The sequence below is a fragment of the Sparus aurata genome, chromosome 2 (assembly GCF_900880675.1).
Source record: "Sparus aurata chromosome 2, fSpaAur1.1, whole genome shotgun sequence".
NCBI lineage: Eukaryota > Metazoa > Chordata > Actinopteri > Spariformes > Sparidae > Sparus > Sparus aurata.
Genome location: NC_044188.1, coordinates 11,098,393 through 11,119,395, shown reverse-complemented (window position 1 = coordinate 11,119,395; position 21,003 = coordinate 11,098,393). Strand labels below are relative to the sequence as shown.

Genomic DNA, 21,003 nt, shown 5'->3' with positions numbered 1-21,003 from the left:
GCGGGCTGGATGGGAGTTAAATCCCAGGATGCACTCTCTCTGCTGGGTAAATGCTCCTGCTGTGGTTGCCATGACTATGATGGCGGCGGCATCAGCAGAGTGGAGCAGTCTCAGTGACCTTGAAAAGCTCCACAGGGAGAAGGGAAGCCGAGCTGAGCTGGAGGAGAAATGTCAGTCTTGGGCCACCCTGACAGTGAAACATGTGCACACTTGTCAGGGCACAAATAATACACAAAACTTACATGCGATTCATCTTTTCGTCTGCATGTTAGTTTTGATTCATTTATTAACCAAGCCTTTGTTCTTGTTGAATCTCCCGTGATGCATTTGCCCGTCTCTATATTCACAGGCTGTGACGGCAGGAAGGGAGGGTACTGATCAGGTCTCATGTATCCTAATCGCAGAATAGCACAAGGACAGCAGACTGCCCTCCGTCTGCAAGCCTGCCAGACTGATCCCTCTCCAGATTAGCTCCAGTCTCGCCTTGAGAGTGCACGATGAATGAGAATTGTTTTGAAACGAAGAAGGCTCGTCTATCTATCTTGTGCAGCTTCTGCCTCTGTATGATGGATGAGCCTGTGCGACTGCGTGTGCCGGTTTGAGCCCATTTACTGCCAAACCCCCTTTTTGTCACTGGAGAAAGGGGAGAGAGAGAGAGAGAGAGAGAGAGCGAGCGATGGAGAGGGGGAGGGTGATGGAGGCAGGGTACGGGAGAGCGAGGAGGGGGGAAGAGACGGTAAGAGGCAAGCAGGAAGGGGGGTAAGAAACACAGTGGGAAGCATCCTCTTTTAATATTTTCTGCAGCGAACGCGTGGCGGTCCAAAAACACGTGAATGAGTATTTCATGTCAGGCGGCAGGGGGACTGCAAACAGTCGAGTGAAGAGCAGCATTTAAACTCTCAAGACTGGGCTTGTAGGAGGATCTTACTGAGGTCCAGGACTGCGGCTGCACACAAAGAAAGAGCCACTTCCTCCAGCTGCGGATGGACATCTGAGATGCCCTAGTGGCAGGTAACCTGGACGTGCGGATGATTGCGTTTCTAATTTGAGCTCCTGGCGCCAGATGTGTAGGTGTTAATGTGCAAAGGGGTTAACCTGTGAGCTGCATTAGCATGTTTTATTTTGGTGGGAGCTGCCTCAGAGGTGTGATGCTCAAGACTGCCTTCACTGGGAACTTTCAGATTTTTTGGGCCGTTTTGTGATGCTAGCTTTATCGTTTCGTCACTGACAGGATGTTTCTTTATGTGTAATTCTCTGTACGATCAGACTTCCCATCATGCTTTTAGTCTTCTGGCCCTCCCATCAGCACTTAATTCAGACGCTTAGTTCGGGCTATTATTTCAAAACAAAACCTCGCAGCACATAAGCGCTCTTCCATCATGACTTATTCAAGAACAAATTTCTCATCCTGCATCTCTTGTCAGTCTGCTTTGCTGTCTTTTTGTTGGGGGGTAACTGGGTCGCTGCGTGTTGTGTAACGGTGTATGTGGACGAGTTGCTAACAGTTATAAATAACTAGAACTTCCCTCGGCTTCCAGGCCCTTTGAAGTCTCTTCTACAATAATGTCTTGTCAATGTATTCCCAAACTCCTGCGAGGCTTTGATCTTCTCAGTTTTGGGGAATATGTAATAGTCTTAAAAAGGAGAACGATGAAGGAGAGGAAGAAGAAATCTGTGCTACATCTAAGCCGCCTTCAAGCGCCGATGTCTTATCAACTTATGTATTATACATTTCATACTGCAGGATTTATGGTGAAGCGAGAATATGAATCACTTCTTTGCTGGTGGCGGAGGAAGTAACACTTTCTATGCAGAGGAAATCTATAGCGTGTTATGGGGGCATTGATAGTGAATTATGACTCCACTGGTAAACACCCAACTTTCTCTGATGCATTAGAACAACAAGATGTGACCTACAATGACTTATATGTTCAAGTGACTTACAAATGCTCTTGACTACTGTAGTGACTGACTCATAGTGTGCTATAAAACCCCCATGCAGCATCAGAAGTTATCACGTATGTGTTCATTCAGCTGCATATTGATGCATCTGTGTGCATTTAGAAAAACAAAAAGGTCTGTGCTGCTTTATAAGTGATTGGTATGCAATATGGATTGGAATGTTCACCTAAAAAATGATAATTCAGTCATTATCTGCTTACCCTCATGCCGGTGGAGAGTCGGGTGAAGTTTCATAGTCCACAAAACATTTCTGGAGCGTCGAAGCAAAAACAGCATTGCAGCATTCTGCTTAACAACGGAACTAGGTGGGGACTTAAACAAATACCAAACAAAAAATAGCCCCAGAAAACATAAAATGGCTCAGTATAGTTTGTCTGGTGTATTCCAAGTCTCCCGAAGCCCCGAGATTTAAAATTGATTTGAAAAGACGTTATTTAAAACATTTTTTAAAGCGAAAATCTTTGCTGTTGCTGCTAGGCTAAAGCTGAAGCTCCACTACATATCAAGTGTGTAAACAACCTGTTTTTTTAAAATCAATTTGGGATCTTGGGGCTTCTGGAGACTGGGATTATGCAGAATAAGCTGTATGAAGCCATTTTACGTTTTGTTTCAGTTGTTTCTGTTTTTTTTTAAGATCCCATCCACCTCAGATGTTTAGGAGAATGCTGTTTTGCTGTGAAGCTCCAGGAATGATTTGTTGATTAAGGAATTTGACTCTCCATCTGCATGAGGGTAATCTTATCCAAAGGTATAAAAAAAAAAAAAAACCTGTGATATAAAATTAAAGTGAGAAAAAGACAAGACACACACCGTCTAATTTTTATTTTCACCATGGGATGAAAACTTTGGGATGCGTTAGAGCAAACCATCAGCAACAGCAGCCCGCTTTTAAACGTGCACACGATTCCTTTAAATGGCTGGAAATGCAAGACGTATTTGCCAAATGACCTCCATCATAAAGATGATCACTTTCGATGAACATTTGTACAGCAAGATTTTCTAAAGAAGCTCTTTAAAAATGTTCAACCTACATCTGTTTTCAGGCATTTCTTTCCGTCGCTCTTTTCCACTCAAGTGTTGGGTTTCTACACTCAGACCCACTGCTGAGCATTAAAGTGGTTTTACTATTTAATGCAAAAATTGAGTTGGACACGATGTTCTTCTTGCCTTCCAGGTCACATACAGAGAGGTTGTTGTATTACACACGCATCCATTATTTACAATGCGTGCCCGCTCAATATTTGCTCCTCTGTCTCTTCTTTTTTCGGGGTTTTTTATCCCCCCTCATAGTTGGCCTTCGCGGAGGGGCAGAGCGAAGGACCGAAGGTCGGTCTGGACTCCAAAGAGCTGGTCTTCCTGGTCCAGATCACGTGCCAGGTAACAGAAAATAGATGTTAAAATAACTCAAATATGTTATCATTACATCCTCACTCTAAAAAAAATTGCTTGTAATTGTATTCTCTTTATTAGGGTCGAAACTGGCTGGTAAAGAGATCATATGAAGACTTCCGGGTGCTGGACAAACACTTGCACTTGTGTATTTATGACCGCCGATACTCAGAGCTCACCGAGCTACCAAGAAACGACATATTAAAGGACAGTGTTGAGGTATCAAAGAGCTCACAACCCCATTGTCTCTGATCTGTGATATACATTACTCACAGATTAGAAATCAAGCTTCGGTGACACCTAAGATTTAATATGTTGCAATACTGTATTTGTCAAACTTTACTAGATCTTGACAATCTTTTGTGTCCCTTCAGACAGTAACAAAGATGTTGGCCACCTACCTGTCCCGCTTCTCCACCATCGCTGACAACAAGATCAACTGCGGACCGGTGCTGACATGGATGGAGGTATCTTCTCGTCAGCCGCTTCTTTTTCACGCTTGCCGTCAGTTATTCACTCTTCAAAAACTGACCCCATTATGTTGATTCAATATTTAATCTTCACCATTAATGTTTGAGCAGTTCAGTTAAAAGGAACAGTCACAAATTTTTTTTTGTCGGAAATGTCTCACGCCAACGCACGTAGAAGTGAAAATGTGAAAACAAGACTTTCTGAATTAGAGATAGTGGTGAGGTTTAAAACAACTGCAGGGCATCTGCGGCACATGTACTGTAGTCCTACTCTGCAGCTGGAGATGCTGTGCAGAGGTGGCTTTGCGTGGGTGTACAAACTCTTTGAATTATGAAGATTAAACGTTGAGGGGCTTTAGTGTTTATTTTTTAAATACTCATGTGGGAGGAGGCCTAAATACATGTTTGTGTCTCTTTGACGAGATTACTGCTTTCAACAGATTTTCTAAATCCAAAATCCAATAATTATGTGATTGGCTGCAGCACTGGCTAGACGAGCCTACTGTAAATACCACTAAAAATACTAATTGATCGCATTAATGAACCCACACTACAGTAACATTGTATATTGTGTGTCTCCCTCTATCATGTTAAATTGAGCTGCTTCGAATCTCCGCTGAGTTGATCCGTTTCTCCAAATGTCAGCACGTCCTTAATGTCAGTATTTTTCTTTTCCAGATCGACAACAAGGGGAACCACCTGCTGGTGTCTGAGGAAGCTTCAATCAACGTCCCTGCGATCGCTGCAGCACACGTCACCAAGCGTTACACAGCCCAGGCCACAGACGAGCTCACCTTTGAGGTAGGACTGAAGAGAAGCATTAGTCATACTTCCGATCCCATCATAATGTCTTTTTAATGTGCTCATCTGAGATCAGACTTTATTGTCATCATTACTCTCTCTGTGATCCAGGTGGGGGACATTGTGTCAGTCATAGACATGCCGCCTAAAGAGGACACGGGCTGGTGGAGAGGGAAACACGGCTTTCAGGTCAGTCATTGTGATTGTATCAGGTGGACGGCAAGCTTGATGTTTAATCTTTGTTCTGTTTCCCCAGAAAACAACACCTGAAGGACAGGGGTCGCGGGTTGGGAAACTAACACAGCTCTGCACAAATCACAAAAGGGTCAAAGCAAACTGGTGCCTTCGTGTCTAAAAAGGTGGTTGTGGGAATAAAACCAACAGCCTCCCACTGATTCTATCAAAATGATAGATGATTAAAAAACATACGACCCAAAAACCAAAGGTCAGATCAGGGGCGAAACAGACTGTATAGAAACTGGCCAAAAGAAATGAATCTCAAACACATTCGTCCCAGATTTTCACCCAAACGGAAAACGCAGAGAGCCAACTGATGGTGTTGACTCCCTGAAGACGCACCATCTGAGCAGGAGAACTGCAGCCCCCTTATAAAGTCTCCCAACTTACTGATTGCAGCCAGCTGAGGGAGAACATCACAGGTGCACCCAATAGCTACTGATTACCTGTGACCTAGATCCTGAGAAATCCCTGTTCACATCATGACTTTGGGGAATCTCTGATCTGTCAATAACATGTATTATGTTTATAAGAGAACAAAGACAGAACAACTCTTTCTCCTCTGCCCATGGTAACGGTGTTTAAAGTGGCAGTGAAACAGAAGTCAGAGCTTATTTAGCTTCAGTTGTGCGTTAGATCCTATAGATTTTAATTTAGAATGCTCAAAAGTGGGCAAATAAATAAATGTGGAGCGGCAGTATAAAGAGAAACAACGTGTAGGAGGAATGTTTGCTTCCATCATCCAGTGTTTTTAGACCAGGAGGAGGAGGATGATGCTGAAAAGTAACTGAATGTTATTTTACACTATTTTAGTTAATCAGTGTCTCTTTTTTTATAATGACTGGCCTGCTGTGGTTTTGTTTGATTCAGTGTCATCCCTCAGTTATTTCTCTGGTATAAATAAAGGTTGATTGATTAGACCCCAGGCACATTCTTTGGAAGTGTAAATAAAGTTTTGGCCATCTGAAATCTGAACAAACACCTCCTACTAAGACATTACTCCACACTAGCTAACAGTCAAGTGTTGTTGATATGATGCATAGTGTTAGCTAGCAGCCAAAATCACATTTGATTGGATACATTTATGTATCATGAAGCGGAAAGATTTGCTATTTGTTATAAAAGTATTAAAAACATGTTTTCTGACCAGGGATGGAAATAAGTATATACAGATATTCAAATTACTGTGATTAAGTTATTTTTTGGACATTTAGAATTCATTTCCCAACATGATCGATATCAGGGTATTTGGTAAAAAGATAGTGACATTTAAGCATTCTTTTGAGGAGGTGTGAGATGTGAAATAGCCTGAAAATACTGCAGTATTAGGCCACATCAACCAGCCCTAAGTGAGACCCTAAGACGCCAATAAGGGTTAGCTATTTTCAGCCTGAAGCAGCTTGCACCCTCATGCTCGCTGACCTATTTCTGTACCCTCACCCATCACTGAACACCCCCACTGCTCCTTTGAACTTACAAGTGTTATCACTATCTTTGTATCCCCTCTTCGCCTCGCTCATCCTCTCGTCTCCACCTGCAGGTCGGTTTCTTCCCCTGCGACTGTGTTGAGCTGATAAATGACAAGATCCCCCCCAGTGTTCAAAGCTCGGTGCCAAAGCCAGGTACTTCTTTTCAGTGTGTGTCCGTCCCATTGCTCGAAGATTTATTTAGGACTTGCGCCTGTGATGTGAGACGGATTGATTTGCAATAGCTGTGTGTGTGTGTGTGTGTGTGTGTGTGTGTGTGTGTGTGTGTGTGTATGGTCTTAATAAGTGTGTAAGAAGCATGGGAAGCTGGTGACGTTCCTGAGGACTTTTATGAAGTCTCGCCCGCCACCTCAGAAGCTGCGGCAGCGTGGTATCCTCAGAGAGCGAGTGTTCGGCTGTGACCTGGGGGAGCATCTCCACAACTCAGGACATGAGGGTAAATTATTCTTACAATGGCTCCTTTTTATTTAATTTCCTCTCTCATTTTTCAACGTGTAATTCTCACCTGCCGGCAGGTCACACTGCAATGTTTCACATTTTCAAATTGTAAATTGCCCAAGAAGGGATTTCACAGTGGATCTGCTGCCTGTGTAGAGGATTTGTGCTGCACTGCTGTGGTTCTGATGTGAAGTAATGGTGTAAATGGCTGTTTTTATGTTTGCCGGCAGGATGTTCGTCTGCGTAGGTTCTTGTAGGTTTTCCAAAAGCTGTTTCTGAGGTTGTATATGTCTATGCAGAGTTCTGGCTAACATTAAGGACACAGAAAAAACTTGGAATGTGGCTATTATATTTCGTATTCCAGTCGTTTTTAGATTTATTAATTTATGTCTAACTCATACCGCTTTAAAGGAGGGCTCGGCGATTCTGCAGAAAAGGTAGTTTTGCTTTGGGTCCGTATTTGTGCATATTTGATGATCTGGGAATAATGCTGGATCCACGTGCTTCTCAAATGGGACCATCTCCCGAGCTGGTTCCGTCAGACTTTGATGTGTTCATGTGCCTCATGTCGGAGTATGGGGGCAACATTAACATATGAGTAACAAGGAAGCACAAAAGTACAACAATGCAATCACTTGACAATACAGTTACTTCAGTAAAAGTTCCTTGCCGTCAATCAAATATTTGCTTTCGTTTGCCATGTTTCCTACAGCATATGACCACACAGTAACACTCAGCAATCATCTGTCCTTTTTTTTTCCTTCACCTTTAAGCCGTCACAAAATAATAGGTTTCTACAGCGCTCCTACAGTCCCAGATGATATGTTTTTAACTTATGTGTACTAGATAATAACTTCTGGTTTCCTCCGCTTTTGTAAAATCCTGGCCAAGGTTGTTTTATTGAGCTGTTAAGATTCATCTTGCAACCTCTTGAGGGTGTCTGGAACCACTGATGTAGACTGAATTGATTTCCACAATGTAATTTAAGTAGAATAGTTAATACCAGAGAGGACGTATAGGTTGTTTCAGTTTCTTTTGTTTCAGCCTCTCATGGCTCTCTTCTCTCTCCTGCAGTCCCACAGGTTGTTAAGAGCTGTGCAGACTTCATAGAGAAACATGGAGTCGTGGATGGAATCTACAGACTGTCTGGGATCTCCTCCAACATCCAGAAACTGAGGTTTGTGTTGATTTTATTCATCATGCTGATGATGAATTTAACACCAAATAATGCCTTCTACAGGATGGTTTGGTGTTTAACAAGAGCCTGACAAGTTCGGGACTGCAAATGTGTGTTAGCATGGCAGGCTACTTGGAAAGTAACTCAATTCTGTTTCCGTGTGGTATTATGGACTGACATGACACATGAGCCAATGCTGATTAGGAATCAGTTATTGATACAATCATCATTGATACAATTGCATCAGCTGTAGAGCTTCAGCTTCGTAGATGCTGCTCTCTAAGTGTTGTTTCTTTGAGCTGCTTCTGAAATCCATCAAATCCAATCTGATTCAAGCTGTGCCGCTCTGAATGGCTGTAATGATTTTCTTGTCTATTTCATGCTTGCCAGGAGGAATCCATGAGACAAACCACCATTAGTAGATAAACTGGGAGGCACATAATCTGATGGACTGTTGGCAGCCAATCAGAAAGGATTTTCTTGATAACCGTTGCCACATCACATTCAGTATTTCAGGAAATGGTACAAATCTGGTCATTTGTTGATGGTTCTCAGTTTCATCTCATTAAGGGTGCTGAATGACCTCCTTCTTTACGTGGACTCTAGGAATCATTAATGTTAGATCAAGTTGGATGGATGGTTCAAGAGGGCCTAGGAATCGCCCTTGGTGCTCGGTTGTTACTGAGGGTCAGCCTACTTGCTGGAGTAGTAAACCAGGTTTTTAATCACAAAGGAGTCTATTGACATGACTGACTGTTTTCCAGTTAGACAGACCTCATGTAAATCCTTATTTTGAGAGCAAATTCTATGCTTTACTTTGTTGGGAACTGTTGTGTAATCGTCATATTACATAACATAATATTGCAAAATAACCTCGCAATATGCTTGCTCGACACTGCACCTTATTTTCTGTTGATGTCTGATTGTCCAATAGTTAAACAATGTGAAAATAAGGATAACTGAAGATATAATATATGTATATTTTAGATGTAAGTATTCGTGTCCTCCTTGTTTTTGTGGTTTCACACTGACAGATGGGCAGTAGGATGACTCCCACGCTCTTCTATATCTTCTTCTCTCTGTCGTCTAGGCACGAGTTTGACTCTGAGCAGATCCCAGACCTGACCAGAGACTCCTTCAGGCAGGACATCCACTCAGTGGGCTCCCTCTGCAAGCTGTACTTCAGAGAGCTGCCCAACCCTCTGCTCACCTACCAGCTCTACGACAGATTTTCAGTAAGGACCCGAGCAGTGGAACTGGGGCAGGGATTTATGCTGGGAATGAATATGGGAATAGAAACTGGCAAAGCTTTTAAGCATCGTGAGGAGGAAAGGGCGGCAGAGGACAAATGTTACTCAGTGATAATCAAAGAACTGGTGAGACAATGTAAAATTTTCGGCTCATTTCTGAGTGCTGCTCAAAACGGGGTCACTGTATTGCACTGAGCTATCTAGGAACAGCAGGGGGGATCGCGAACGCTAAAACCGAACAGCAGATTAAGGGAGCTGAAACAGACGCTGCTCCGAATATAAAAGGGGGAAAGAGAGAAGGGAAGTTAAGGCAACTCCGTCTGTTGTGATTATCAGCCCACTCAGTGATGTGACGCTTATCCTCTGTCTACACAGGAGGCCGTGTCTGCAGCCACAGATGAGGAGAGGCTGGTCAAAATCCACAATGTCATCCAGCAGCTGCCTCCGCCACATTACAGGTCAGCTTTAAAGCTCAATGTTGCACTCTGGTGGCCTGAAGGGGAAGTGTTTGATTTCTGTCAAAGGCTGTGATGCTAATTTTGATGTGTGAAGATAAAAAAACCTTTTTCTTTTTACTTGCATCTCAACTACAGAGAAAATCCTGCTCTCAGATGTGAAACTCTGCTTTAAATAAGTGCCAAAAATGTCGGCCTCATCACTGACGAATGAAGCGCAATATCCTCGCTGTGCATGGGCATTTTTTAATAACGTCTATGCAAAGTGACATTAATCCTGCTTGTTAGTGGACCGGTCCTGTGACTGTGAATAATAGGGAGGATAATCTGACCCCGGATTGACATTTATCACAGTCTAAATATTTGCCTTTTTATTCTTCAGGACTCTGGAGTACCTCATGAAACACCTCTCCCACCTGGCCACCTTCAGCTCCATCACGAACATGCACACTAAGAACCTGGCTATCGTCTGGGCGCCTAACCTCCTCAGGTGACTCTTGAACTATCGCTCTTCATGTGCGGCTCCATGCAAACTGTTAAAGTGGCACCATTAGCGACAAAAAACCCTGTTTCCATCTGGTGTTTCTGTGACAGTGAACTGGGGCACGTCTCTGTAGTCCAGGGCTGTGAAATAGGTTGTGATGTACTGTAACTGTGTTTCAGGTCCAGACAGATCGAGTCGGCCTGTTTTAGCGGCACAGCGGCGTTCATGGAGGTGCGCATCCAGTCGGTGGTGGTGGAGTTCATCCTCAACAACACGGAGGCCCTCTTCAGCCCTAAACTTAATGCCATCATACGGGAAAGCACAGGTAGATCAAGATATAAACAAAATGACATGTGGTGTCTGTTCCGAGGTGGTATCACTCTCTAACACACTCTAAACATCCACTTTTAGGCAACAACACTTTATCCAGACCGAAATCCCTGCTGGTCTGCTCCCCTTCGACAAAGTTACTGTCACTGGAGGAGGCCCAGGCTCGCACTCAGGCACAGCTGGGCTCCCCGGCCACCACCCCCTGCCTCACACACAGTGACTACATCGAGGTCGGAGAGGGACCCGGAGCTCTGCTCGGCAAGTTCCACACCGTCATCGAGCTCCCGATGGAGAGGTAGTCCTTGTTTTCATTTAATGTGTGAATTCATCTGCTTCGTGAGCATCAGCACACGTGTTTTCATTTGTCTTCTGAGTTGCTTTAAACGTTTGTAGTGCTGAAACAAATAGTCGATCAATCAGTTTGTAAATTAGTTCAACAGTTTTGGTAGATCATTAATCATTTGTTGAGAAAAATGGATACATAAAAACAAATATTTTCTGGTTATAGTTATTAAAATGACTAAAATATAAGAAAATATTCTGAAGTGAGGTAGAGCTGAAATGATTAGTCGATCAGACGATTACTGGATTGAAAGAATTTTCATTGTTATATATGACAGCAGATTAAGAATCATTTGGGTTTTGGACTGTTGGTTGGACAAATTAAGCAATTTGGAAACATCACTTTTAGAGTTTTTCACATTTTAACATTTTATTGACTGGGTAATTAATTGATTTAATTGGGGAAATAGATTAATCACTAATGAAAATGATTGTTAGTTACAGCCCTGATGTTTTTAAGTTGTCTCCCCGTGTTTGAGGTAACTGGCACTTCTGTTGGAACAGGGAGTGTTGAGGATGATTTGTCTCTGTGTTGTAGCAGCAGCAAGCGGCCCCCTTCTAAAGCTAAGAAGTCTCCTGTGGGAAACTGGCTCTCTTTCTTCCACCTGGGCAAGTCCCAGTCTGTGTCCAAACGTAAACTGAAGCGACACCCCAGCGAGCCTAACGAGATAAAGAGCATCGCACTGCCAGGTCAGATAGCTGCTGCCGTTACACAGCCGGAATACATAAAGCCTCTGTGACCCTCCCAGATTCTATCTCTGTACTTTTTTAATGAACGTGTTGATTTCTTCCGCTAATCTACATAATTCGCTGTTTAAATATTAATTGTGAAAAATTAATTTGCTCTGAATACATTGGCAGGTGGAAGAGGAGACAGTGGCACATTGCGCTCTACCAAGAGTGAGGAATCTCTCACCTCTTTGCACAATGTGGAAGGTAATTATTAATTAATTATATAATCAATGAATAAAATGAGACTGTATTATCTGGGTTATTGACAACTCGCGAGTCTAAATATGCATGTGTGTGTTTCCATCCCAGGGGAACCTCCGAGTTACGTCCCCCGGAGACCTCGTTCCACAAGTGAGGCCATTTCTGCTGCCTGTAGAGACGACTTACGCCACACCAGAAGTAAAGACGGCCACAGAAACCACCCTCTGAATGAGACTCATAATGGTTCCGAGCGCGTCCGCACCGCAGCGTGTATCTCACCTCCACACCAGGAGGACGAACTTGACCTTTGTCCGCCGGCTGCAGGTATCTCCAGTTTGGACTTTGACCCCATGTCTTTTCAGTTCAGCCCACCCTCAGGGACACCTGGGCTGCAACACAACAAAGACGGAAATAAATGGAGGAAGAGCGCGGGGTGTTCGAGTGAATCAGAGCCCATCTCTCCGAACAACAACATTAGCTGCTCTCCAGATATTAGTCCCGTTCTCGGTAAAGGTGGGAAGAAGGTCACCTCTAAGCCGATCTCTCCTAAACTCAGGAAGAAATCTTTTAAAACGCAAGCAGATGTTCAGAATGCGTCCGCCACTCCTCCTCCTCTTCCTTCTTCGTCTCCCCCGGTGGAGAAGTGTGAAGCAAAACTGGCAGATGGAAAGGTGGCAAAAGCGCCCTACCCACACTGCAGCCCACTCAGCACAGCGAGCCAGGCGTCCGCCCTGACTGACCTCAGCCAGTCTGCGCAGAATCTGCCTGATCCAGGTCAGTACCACGCATCTCTAACATTACACATAGGATTTAATGTAAATAGTTAGTATCTATTTAAATAATAATGCATTCTGTAGTTTCTTATGAAAGCTTTTGTGTCTTGTCCCATCATGTCTTACCATAGCTTTGTTTGTCCTGTCATACTGTAGCGTTGTTTGTCTTATCCCTCCCCAGGAACAGATAGACTTATGAGTTCAGTATCTGTTCTCCCTCCTCACCCTCCCTTGACGAGTGCTGCCCGCAAGTTGGCGTTGGCTCTGGCTGAATCCGCCCAGAAGGCCAGCAGTGGCTCCCAGAGAAGACACAACGTCCCATCGTACCCTCTCCAGAGACAGGAAGCTCCTCACGCCCAGGACAGACCGCCCCGGCCTTCTGTTCTTGACCTTAAAGTGTACCCACAGGACTACTGCGGCCCTCATGTCTGCTCTGCTTCACAGTGGCAAACATCAGCGCACAGTCCTGTGGAGAGCCACTGCTGCCCTCATCCTGTTCATTTCCTTCCTGCGCACCTCGACTCGGAGCCGTCGCAGGTCACTGACGGACAGGATAGCACTTGCAATTTTACACCTAATGTCAGCCCGCTCGGTTCAGGGAGCTTGGACGAAGGCAGCGCTGAGAGGAGGGAGCGCAGGGAGGAAAAAGAGCTCATAGATGTCGCACAAGCTGAACCCACCTATCAGAGCGTTGGTGTTTCAACACCTACCCAACCTGTGTGCTCTGCTCAGAGCCCATCAACTTCTCCCGTGTACGTGAACACCGACTCTATCAATGTGTTTAATTTCCGAGCTGTTCTGGCAGAGGCCTCCATGCCTGCCTCTATCGAAGAGGTCCTTCCACGTCAGTTACAGTCTTCCTCAACTCATTACTACAGTCCGGAGGAGGACAGATCTCGAGGCTTGGCTGAGGATGTCTACAGTAATCATCATCACCATCATCATCACCATCGGCCAGTTCAAACTGGACGAATCCCACGGCCTGATGCTCTGCCACCTCACCTCGTGGGGCCAAAGGGCTTGCACAGGCAGTCATCTGAAAGCCGCTACAGCACTTTAGGGTTAAGGCACCCTTTGTCACCTCAGTACAGACGTTATCACAGAGACGAGCACCTTATCAGTGGCTGCCACAGGCAGCAAGGCCCGTGGCAGAGGTCAGAAGATAGAATCGTTGGGCACCCGGCCATCCGGAGGGCTCGCTCCTTCCATGCCCCTCAGATTAGTCACTACGAGCTGGCAGAGGCAGAAGTCCTGCCCCCTGACACCATGTTTTATGTCGAGGACAGCCAGGATGTGCCCTACCAGAGGCTGATTCAGACAGGCATCCACCCTGTTCGGCCGCAGTTTGACAACACATGTGCCGACTATCGTTACAGCCCCTACTCTGAAATGAATCCAACAGATGGCCCCCGCTATTATGTAGAGCCCTCCCGGCAAAGTGGTATCCGCCACAGTCAGTCTTACACCGTGAGATCCACGAGGGAAAGTGGACAGTCAGATTACTACAACTACTCTCCGCGCCGTGTCCCACCTGTGAACAGGGAGCTTTACATAGAAAGCAGGGACACTGTTGTTTACGAGGCTAGAGACGCAGAAGTTTTTGAACGAGTCGTTTATCAACCAGTCAAGCAGGAGAGTAAATCCAGACGCAACATCGCCAGTCCAGCTGTGTCTCCTGCCGAGAGCCCTGTCTCGCCAACTGATATGAGAGGCAGGGACATAATGCACACGAGAAGCAAGTCAGATCCTGGAAACGGCTGCCTCCTCTCTAGCAACAGGACAGAATATCAAAGTGCTGTGGTAGCTACATCCCCACCTTCCCTGCAGTCCCAACAGGCCGACCTTGAGGTCAGGCAGCAACAGCAGTACGGTCACCGGTCAGGTGCCGAGCCAGGACCGTCCAGGCGGATTCAGATCAAGCAGCAGCCACCGCTTCGCAAAGTCCCCTCGCTTCCAGAGCGGGGCTGTCCCAACCTCAAGAACATGGAGCACAATAACAGAAGCCATACACGTGGTCACGACCAGGATCGACTGATGATGACCAACGCTGTCAACAGCTACTCCGCTATTGTGAAGCCCGGCATCCTCAGGAGACCGGGGAGGTCGCAGAGCACCAGAGAAAATCGCCACCACTATTATCACCAAGCCAAATCCCCTCAGGATCCTGAACATCTGGGATCCTTTTCCACTCAGCCCAACAGAAGGACTCAGAGCACTAAAATCAGGCCCACACAATACGACCACATGGAGGGGTATTACGCAGCACCCAGACCTAAACCCACAAGATCCAGTAAAGCCGGGGCCGGATATGTGCCTGGCCAGGGCTGCATGTCCCCCCGCGGGCACAGACTGCTGTCCAAGGCTCTGGGTCACGAGGCATTTTATCATGCTGCACTGAGATCAGAGGCCGGGGTCTACGACTGATTCTGACCACTGGTTTTATCTGATTCCACATCGGGGCCAAAGGAGAACAGCACTTTATCCTCTGCCAGACCAACAGACTGTTGTGTTGAAAGTGTGTTTGTTTTAACCTTCAGGAGCTGCTAAAAAAAGTGTGAAGTGAGGCTGCTGCTGGGCATCATAGTGTCGCCACCGCTGGTAGTTTCATATTTTGCTTTTTTGAGAGAGCTCAAAGGGAACAAGTGAATCATATGCAGATATTGTCTTAAAAGATTTCTGGAGGCATGTTTGAGAAAATGACGGCTTATATATTTTATTTAATGTCTAAAACAGCAAGAGATGAAAAAGCTAAAGTAACTGGTTTTAATATATGATTTCAGTATAGGAATGTGTATAAAATAACATTCGTTTTAAATGTATTATATTTGTATAAATAACACACCGCTAACATGTGGCCAACGTACTGTACATTTTGTTTTCTATTCTAGTCTGCTCAGACTTCAACAAGCACTTTTGAGGATAACTGTGTATGAAACACATTGTCTTAACGTGGTGTACATGAAGCCTCTTGATATACAGTATATATATTTTTTTTCTGTAAGAAAACAGCTTGCTTTGAATCATCGTAAATACTAAAATGGCACTTTTCGGGGGGTAAAATGGAAGATACTGTAACCTCAAGGTTTCTAATATTTTTCGCTTGTTTTCTTTATCACACATTGTATACCGCAATCTTAAAATAACAACAATGATTTCTGTTAAGGTCAAAGCTACTGTGGAGAAATACGCTAGACATACAGTCAATGCAAATCAGCGCATTCAGTTAGGTGAAAAAAAGGTGTATTTTGTATTGCATTGTGTTTTTGTCACAACAATGAAAATTTCTCTCCTCTTTTAGGGAACTTTTAACAATGTGGTGTTTTACATAAATTATGATGTTGTTTTACTCATTAAAGATGCTATTTCAAATCCGAACATGTAGATGAGGATATTCTGTTAAGACATGTTATTTTAGTGAGAGTCTTAAAAAAAATAAAGATATATTATATCAGTGAATATAGCTGATGAACTCATTTGTCATTGCTGTATTTTAGAGGAGAGAAATGTACATAAAACGTTTTGTAATAAATCAGCTTTAAAAGGTGCAGTATGTAAGAATGAGCCACCTGTTAAATTCACCCTCAAAACAAATAGGCGGCAGCACAATAAAAGAAACGGCTAACTGCTGCTAACTGTAGCTGCTGTTAGGTGGTTATATCAGTTAGCCATGCAGCTAGCTGTCCAGACTGGGAGCTATAAGCACTTTGAGAGTGTTGGTCCCTGCTGGAAAAACCAGCAGCAAAAACACAGCATATGCTGTCTTGGTGGTGGCCAGTCACTAGCAAGACCAGCATATGTTTTGTTTTGGTGCTGGTCTATGCTGTTTTCTCCAGCACGGGTTTTTACACCGCTAGCACAGGAGCTTTCGACTGACACAGGCTGTGGCTAGCTGGGTACCCTGCTGGAAAAACCAGCATAGACCAGCATATGTTGTGTTTTGGTGCTGGTATGCTGGTGGTCACCAGCATGGGATGTGTCAACAACTTATTTCATATTGCAGAGTATGAGGAGGAGTGACTTTGGCTGTGAAAATCCAATACAGGACACAGAGTCAGTGAGGTTGTCACAGAACACCAAGTTTATTGAATACAAGCTTCAAACCTGCAAGATTTTGGGCTCATCTGAGGGCACCCGAAACAAACTGTAAATGCTGAACTAAATATAAAAAAATATAAATGCAACACTTTTGTTGCTCCCGTTTCTCTCACAAGTTTAAGTTAACAATCTTGTATAAGTTTTTCTTTTGTATGTACACAAATAATTACTTCTTTCAGATGTTGAGCACGCATTTGTTAAAATCCAATAAGATATGCCATCCACCTGACAGGTGTGGCAAATCAAGATGCTGATTGAACAGGACTCAGGCACAGGTGTTCCCTGCCAGCATGGGCAGCATACCGGCACCAGCATGGGATGCTGGTGACCAGCTTCATCAGCAACATCACCAGCAAGACTATGCTGGTAGGCCATCATAATTAATGGGACCTTGCTGGTCCACCAGCTAAACCAGCACCAAACCAGCACTAACCAGCATATGCCAGCATGGAAATCGTGCTGGTCTATGCTGTTTTTTTCAGCAGGGTAGCATGCTAACCTCAGTAGATACCTCTGCAACACAATACATAGATGTTAGAGCGTTAAAGTTATTTCTTCACAGTCCATTCTGTTGATAATTTGGGAATGTTTTCTATCACCTTGCAACTACATTGCCCAAAAATCAGAATAACCACAACAAGTGGTCAGAAAATTCCCCTCTTTTTTTCCCCCCATGCGTCAGACAATTTATGAAACTACACTTCACAAATCTCCCTGTGGGGCCACAACATGCCTCATTGAACCTTTATCACTTAGCAGTAATATTAATCTAGCCTGTTTGCAAAACACAGACGTAAACATCAATTTCTGTAAATGATGATTAATAGGCAGTGTTTGGTTGTTTAAAGCAGAACTAGAGAACTTTTCAACGTATCCCCCCTCTGAGCCTTTCCCAGTGATATCACTGTTAGCGTTGCTGCTTTAAACACAGTGCTAGCATCAAGGCTACTTAGCAGCCTGGTTACTGTCGCACGAAAATACAACAACATTCACAATTTTTTACCTAGAAACACTGAACTCAGTACTTTAATGATATTAAGTAGGCAGGTTTTGTTACGTACTGATCAGCTGAAAGGATGCCGGTTTTGAACCGTCTTGAGTCCCCTTGGTAAAAAGAAGAAACACATACCAGCGAGGGAACAGACTTTGACACAACACCCCAGCGCGCTCTATTAAGCTAATGCCCATCTGTTCACTCTTGTTTTACCTTGGTATCAAAACTCTCCCTTTTCCTCCTTCTTTGCCTACGACATCGATGAGTTTCGATCAATGGGATAATGACCGGGGAAGACAATGCCTCTTCCTGTTTTGGTTGCAAAATGGCAGACACGCTGCCTTTGTGCCATTATGCTGCCTTCATATGTTGCGTGGGAAAATCCATCAAGGTGGGCACGGCCAAATAGCATATTGAGAGTTCATAGGGAACCAATCTAAATGCTGCTGGTGTCATTTTCCGGCATTACACTTTGCAATTTCTACTAACTTCAGAATGATGAGCTGAAGCAAACAAGTTGTCACAGCATCTTCAGAATCCCTTCAAAATGTCCTTTGACTCTGCCGACGGAAAAATATTCCATCTGTTACACGGTACCAAAGATTTTTAAACCAGTCCCCAAGTTACAATTCCAGCAGGTTGCCATCTTTGTTTTGATTCGGAAACAGATGCAACTTTGAAAAGCGGTTATTAAAAATGTTTTTGTTTTGTTTTTTTCATTCGGAATATTTTTCACCCAGATGGTTTGAAGAATCTTTTGGGAGTCTGGACATACCTTCAGAACAATTGTAAGGTTTTTTTTTTTTTAAATTACCTTCTGGCTTAAATCATTGCCAGTAAATTATCTTCTGGAGAAACTGAGTACCTCAGATGAATGCTAAAGGGGCGCTCATGAATGGAGTGCTTTTCTCCTTATCAGATTGTTTGATCTGAATATTATTTGGAGGCACTGAGAGACAAAACCGGTATCTGGTATAGAAAAAAAAACTAAAATCAGGGAAAGAGTCAATGGAAATAACCAGTTAAATCATTTTATAGTTATTTATTCATCAATCATCTTGTGACTTGACCCCCAGGGTTGGAGGGGCTTCTGCTCATCACCACCAGGTGGCACTGTAACACTGCAGACATGGGAAGGCTTCAGATTGCATTCTGGGGGGAGATCACAGACTTTGATTTGCTTCTCAGACACCTCATATCTGCTCAGAAAAAAAAAAAAACGTTGCAGAGGATTTTTTGCCTGTATTACTATTTGTGTTACTTTTGAAGTTTTCTGTGTGGAGGTGTTTTTGGGAAGAGGTGCCTCGAATTTTTTAAGGGAGAAACACTCGTTGAGATCCCTGCAGTTGGCTTTGGCAGTGACCTCGTCTGAAGATGACACGCTCTGAAAAAAAAAAACGAGGGTGAGGCTATTCCCCGACACAACATAAGCTTGTTGCTATAGAAAGCACATTCAATCACGGTTTTAAAGCGAGCTGAGTGGCTGGAGGGATAATGGGCCAAGGTTGTCCCAAATGCCTCGGGAATTGTTGCTTTGTTAGAAATTATTAAAGTGTTCCCCCTCAGATCAAAACAGCCGCCCATTCACGGCTCAGTCAAAGGCCTGGTCTGTGGCAAAAACCATTAAGAGAGCCCGCGGACTGTCTCCTGGCAGCTCTGCATTGCTCCTGGAGCAGCGAGCCATTGTTTATTCATCGCCGCATTGGCATTCAAAGTGCATCCTCACTGTTCTCTCTCATAACCAACAAGTTGCAATTTTTATGCATGTGAAGGTTGAAGGCAAATTATTTATGGGAGAACGGACCTGAGGAAAGAGACCGGCCTGTAGCAAAATGGTTTACGTTGAGAGCAATCCTTTTCTATAGGCTATTGAATTCGCCGGATCACAGCAAGATATGCATGTATTATTCAGCATTTCAGAGAGAGAGAATTGTTGCCCTGCTAGACAGCCATCTGCTTTTTGGACATTGCGATGCATTCGAGACACGCTACCTTTCAGGATCAGGTTAAAGTCTTATTTTTCAGCTGGGGGCAAATGAAATGAGTGGGGGGGAAGAAAAGTGTGAGTGTGTGTGTGTTGGTGGTGTGGTTTTCGCCTCCCCCCCTTGATGCGGTTTTTCAAGTAAGACAATCTGAGAAGAAAAATTGCGCGCACATGTCTCGACGTGTCTGAATTGGCAGAAAATGTAGCGTGAGTCGAGGTTCAGCTGCAAAGGGAAGGAACTTTCACCTGTGTGAGAAATTATTCAAGAACATCTGCTGGCGTCCAGATGCAGAGACGGGATGTGCGAGGCTTGCGGTGCCAAACACCAGCAGCTGCAAGGTGAAGGGCCGTCACCTCTCCAGGGGCAGGTGATCTGCGCGATAATAGTCGCCCCGCACACTTGAGGAGATGACTCTTGAGAATTGAACAAAATTGTGCATCATAGACTCTTTACATTCTGGGGGAACAATTTAATCCTTAATGGCTCTGACTTCGACTGCAGTCTGCAGATCTATTATGGCGGGAGCTGTGTTTCTCTGGTTCACGGCACTTTAGAGGCTCCATAAAGAACCATTTTTGGTTGTTCATTACAGTGTAATGTTCCATTACAAAACATTATTGGAACTTTATGAATGTACACTTCCTCGTTGCTTCTTTGATGCATCTTGACTGTGAAGTGCAGAGCGTATTTGAATAGTAATATGGTGCAGCAGGAGCATTAATAAGATCCTGCCGAGGCTTATTTTGGAGTTCATATCGTTCTACGTACGGGCTGATTCCCCCCCCCCCCTCTTTTGAATATGTATTCATAAATATTGCCTTTTAAACTGCTGCCACTGTATATAGATGACACTGTGTGATGGCCTGAAATTGTGCCTTTAAAATAGAGGGCTTTGGCGAGCACATGAAGCACAGCTTATAATGAGCTAAAGCATCCTTTTTTTGGTCGCTTCTCCTCGTCGCTGTGACAGAGGAGAAGTCTGATCCGCACTCTGCCTTCCTGGCTCGGCGCCACTTTGTCCTCACTGTTGACGGTTAGGAGATGAGCTTCACAAGAGCTAAACAAGTAGATGGCAGTTTCTACTTTTAGGCACGTTCCTGTTATCTTTTTCGACATCTCGCTGATTATGGAGTTAGGAGAAGTCGCTGCTGCCTTCTGCGCCGTGGTTACCGGCGTATTTTCCGGATTTTGTTTCCTTTCCCAATGCCTGCTTGTGTTGCCAACGATAAGAGAAAGAAAGATCATCTCCGGCTCACTTAATTACCTAGTTAACATGACAATGGATTCTAATTTAATTATAGCAACCGAAAGAACCTTGTTAGTACCAATTAGGTAGGTTGCTATGGGCAGTAATATATTTTTTTTTTTGTGCATCATGCTTTTTGAAAATAAAAAATCAGC

The 21,003-nt window shown here is 44.2% G+C and overlaps 1 protein-coding gene across 3 annotated transcripts in view; it reads left to right on the top strand.

The window, feature by feature from the left end:
* Positions 1-15,984, top strand: part of arhgap32a (Rho GTPase activating protein 32a) — a 30,200-nt gene extending 14,216 nt beyond the window's left edge. For all 3 annotated transcript variants that reach the window (XM_030395242.1, XM_030395223.1, XM_030395234.1), the window contains exons 6-22: positions 3,253-3,339; positions 3,433-3,570; positions 3,726-3,818; positions 4,500-4,622; positions 4,734-4,811; positions 6,400-6,481; positions 6,633-6,782; positions 7,859-7,961; positions 9,052-9,196; positions 9,587-9,669; positions 10,049-10,156; positions 10,330-10,475; positions 10,562-10,775; positions 11,361-11,512; positions 11,684-11,758; positions 11,864-12,529; positions 12,710-15,984. In XM_030395242.1, coding sequence (XP_030251102.1) covers positions 3,253-3,339; positions 3,433-3,570; positions 3,726-3,818; positions 4,500-4,622; positions 4,734-4,811; positions 6,400-6,481; positions 6,633-6,782; positions 7,859-7,961; positions 9,052-9,196; positions 9,587-9,669; positions 10,049-10,156; positions 10,330-10,475; positions 10,562-10,775; positions 11,361-11,512; positions 11,684-11,758; positions 11,864-12,529; positions 12,710-14,952 — 4,686 coding nt within the window. In that variant the 3' untranslated portion in view covers positions 14,953-15,984. The remainder of the gene's footprint in view (positions 1-3,252; positions 3,340-3,432; positions 3,571-3,725; positions 3,819-4,499; positions 4,623-4,733; positions 4,812-6,399; positions 6,482-6,632; positions 6,783-7,858; positions 7,962-9,051; positions 9,197-9,586; positions 9,670-10,048; positions 10,157-10,329; positions 10,476-10,561; positions 10,776-11,360; positions 11,513-11,683; positions 11,759-11,863; positions 12,530-12,709) is intronic.
* Positions 15,985-21,003: the final 5,019 nt, after the last annotated feature.